General features: G+C 59.4%; 1 protein-coding gene across 1 annotated transcript; it reads right to left on the reverse strand.

Moving 5' to 3' along the window:
* Positions 1–315: 315 nt before the first annotated feature.
* Positions 316–996, reverse strand: ASCL1 (achaete-scute family bHLH transcription factor 1). The gene has a single exon (XM_006871086.1). The coding sequence runs from the start codon at positions 994–996 to the stop codon at positions 316–318; it is 681 nt and encodes a 226-aa protein (XP_006871148.1).
* Between the last annotated feature and the right edge of the window lie 331 nt (positions 997–1,327).

Here is a 1,327-nt window from a genome sequence, read left to right on the forward strand (position 1 = left end):
CTCAGTCCTTGGTTTCCCAGCATCTCCCCACCTTGCCCCTCCCCTCCCTTCCGTTTCTTGGCGACCTGGGCAAAGCTCACTCTTGGAGGCCACTGCTGAAACTAACAATCTAGGATTTGAAATCGACAAACTTGGCAACAAATCCTGTAAATCAAAATCCCTCTCATCTCCGTGGAGACAGACCCTCCCCCGTCTAGACACCGCGGAGAGAGGGAAAAAGGATGGAGACAAGAAATTTCCCCCATGCGCTCCCCCAAATGCCACCTACCTGCTTTCAAAGTCCTCTGGCACCAGAGCCTGAGCAGGCCGAACCCTTCAGAACCAATTGGTAAAGTCGAGCAGCTCTTGCTCCTCGGGGCTGAGTGGGTCGTAGGAGCCCTCGTCGGAAGAGTAGGATGAGACCGGCGAGCCGGCCATAGAGTTCATGTCGTTGGAGTAATTTGGGGAGATGGTGGGCGACAAGACGCCAGCCTGGAAGGCTGCGCTCACTGCGTCGTGCTCATCTAGCAGCTGCTGCAGCGCGCGGATATACTCCACCGCTGAGCGCAGCGTCTCCACCTTACTCATTTTTTTGTTGGCCGCGCCATTGGGGACGTGCTCCCGAAGGGTGGCAAAGCCCAGGTTGACCAGCTTGACGCGATTACGCTCGCGCTCGTTGCGGCGTGCCACTGCGGCTGGCTGCTGTTGTGGCAAGCTGTAGCCGAAGCCACTGAAATTGAGCCGCCTTTTGCAGCGCATCAGTTCCGGCGAGGACGAGCGCTGTCGCTTGACTTGCTTGGGAGCTGACTTGTGACCGCCCCCTGAGGGCTGGCCGTCGGTCGCCGGGCTCAGCTGCGGCGCCTGCTGCTGCTGAGCGCTTTGGGCAGCTGCTGCAGCCGCGGCCGCGGCGGCTGCGGTAGCGAAGAAGCAGGCTGCTGGCTGCAGGAAGGGCTGCTGGGGTTGCGGCTGGGGCTGTTGGCCCGCGCCGCTGCTCTCCATCTTGGCAGAGCTCTCCATGCGCAGCGGTGGCCAAGGAGTCGCGGAATTAGGAGCAAGCAGGGACACGAGGGGAGGACGCTTGGGGAAGAGACACAGACAGAACTTGGGTGCAGGCAGAGAGAGGAAAAGGAGACAGGTGGAGAGGGAGCCCAGAGGGAAATTTCAAAAAATACAAATCCCGGGAGACTTCTTAGGATCGGCGCAAACAAGGTGCAAATACTATTCCTGCTCTCTTCACTCCTCCTCCCCCTCCCCTCCTCCCTTCCCGGGTTGGCTTCGGGAGCCTCGCGTGGCGCTCGCGTGTGAGGCTGCCGCTAGCGCCTTCTTGTTAAAAAAAAAAAAAAAAGTA

Source organism: Chrysochloris asiatica, unplaced genomic scaffold (assembly GCF_000296735.1).
Source record: "Chrysochloris asiatica unplaced genomic scaffold, ChrAsi1.0 scaffold00160, whole genome shotgun sequence".
Lineage (NCBI taxonomy): Eukaryota > Metazoa > Chordata > Mammalia > Afrosoricida > Chrysochloridae > Chrysochloris > Chrysochloris asiatica.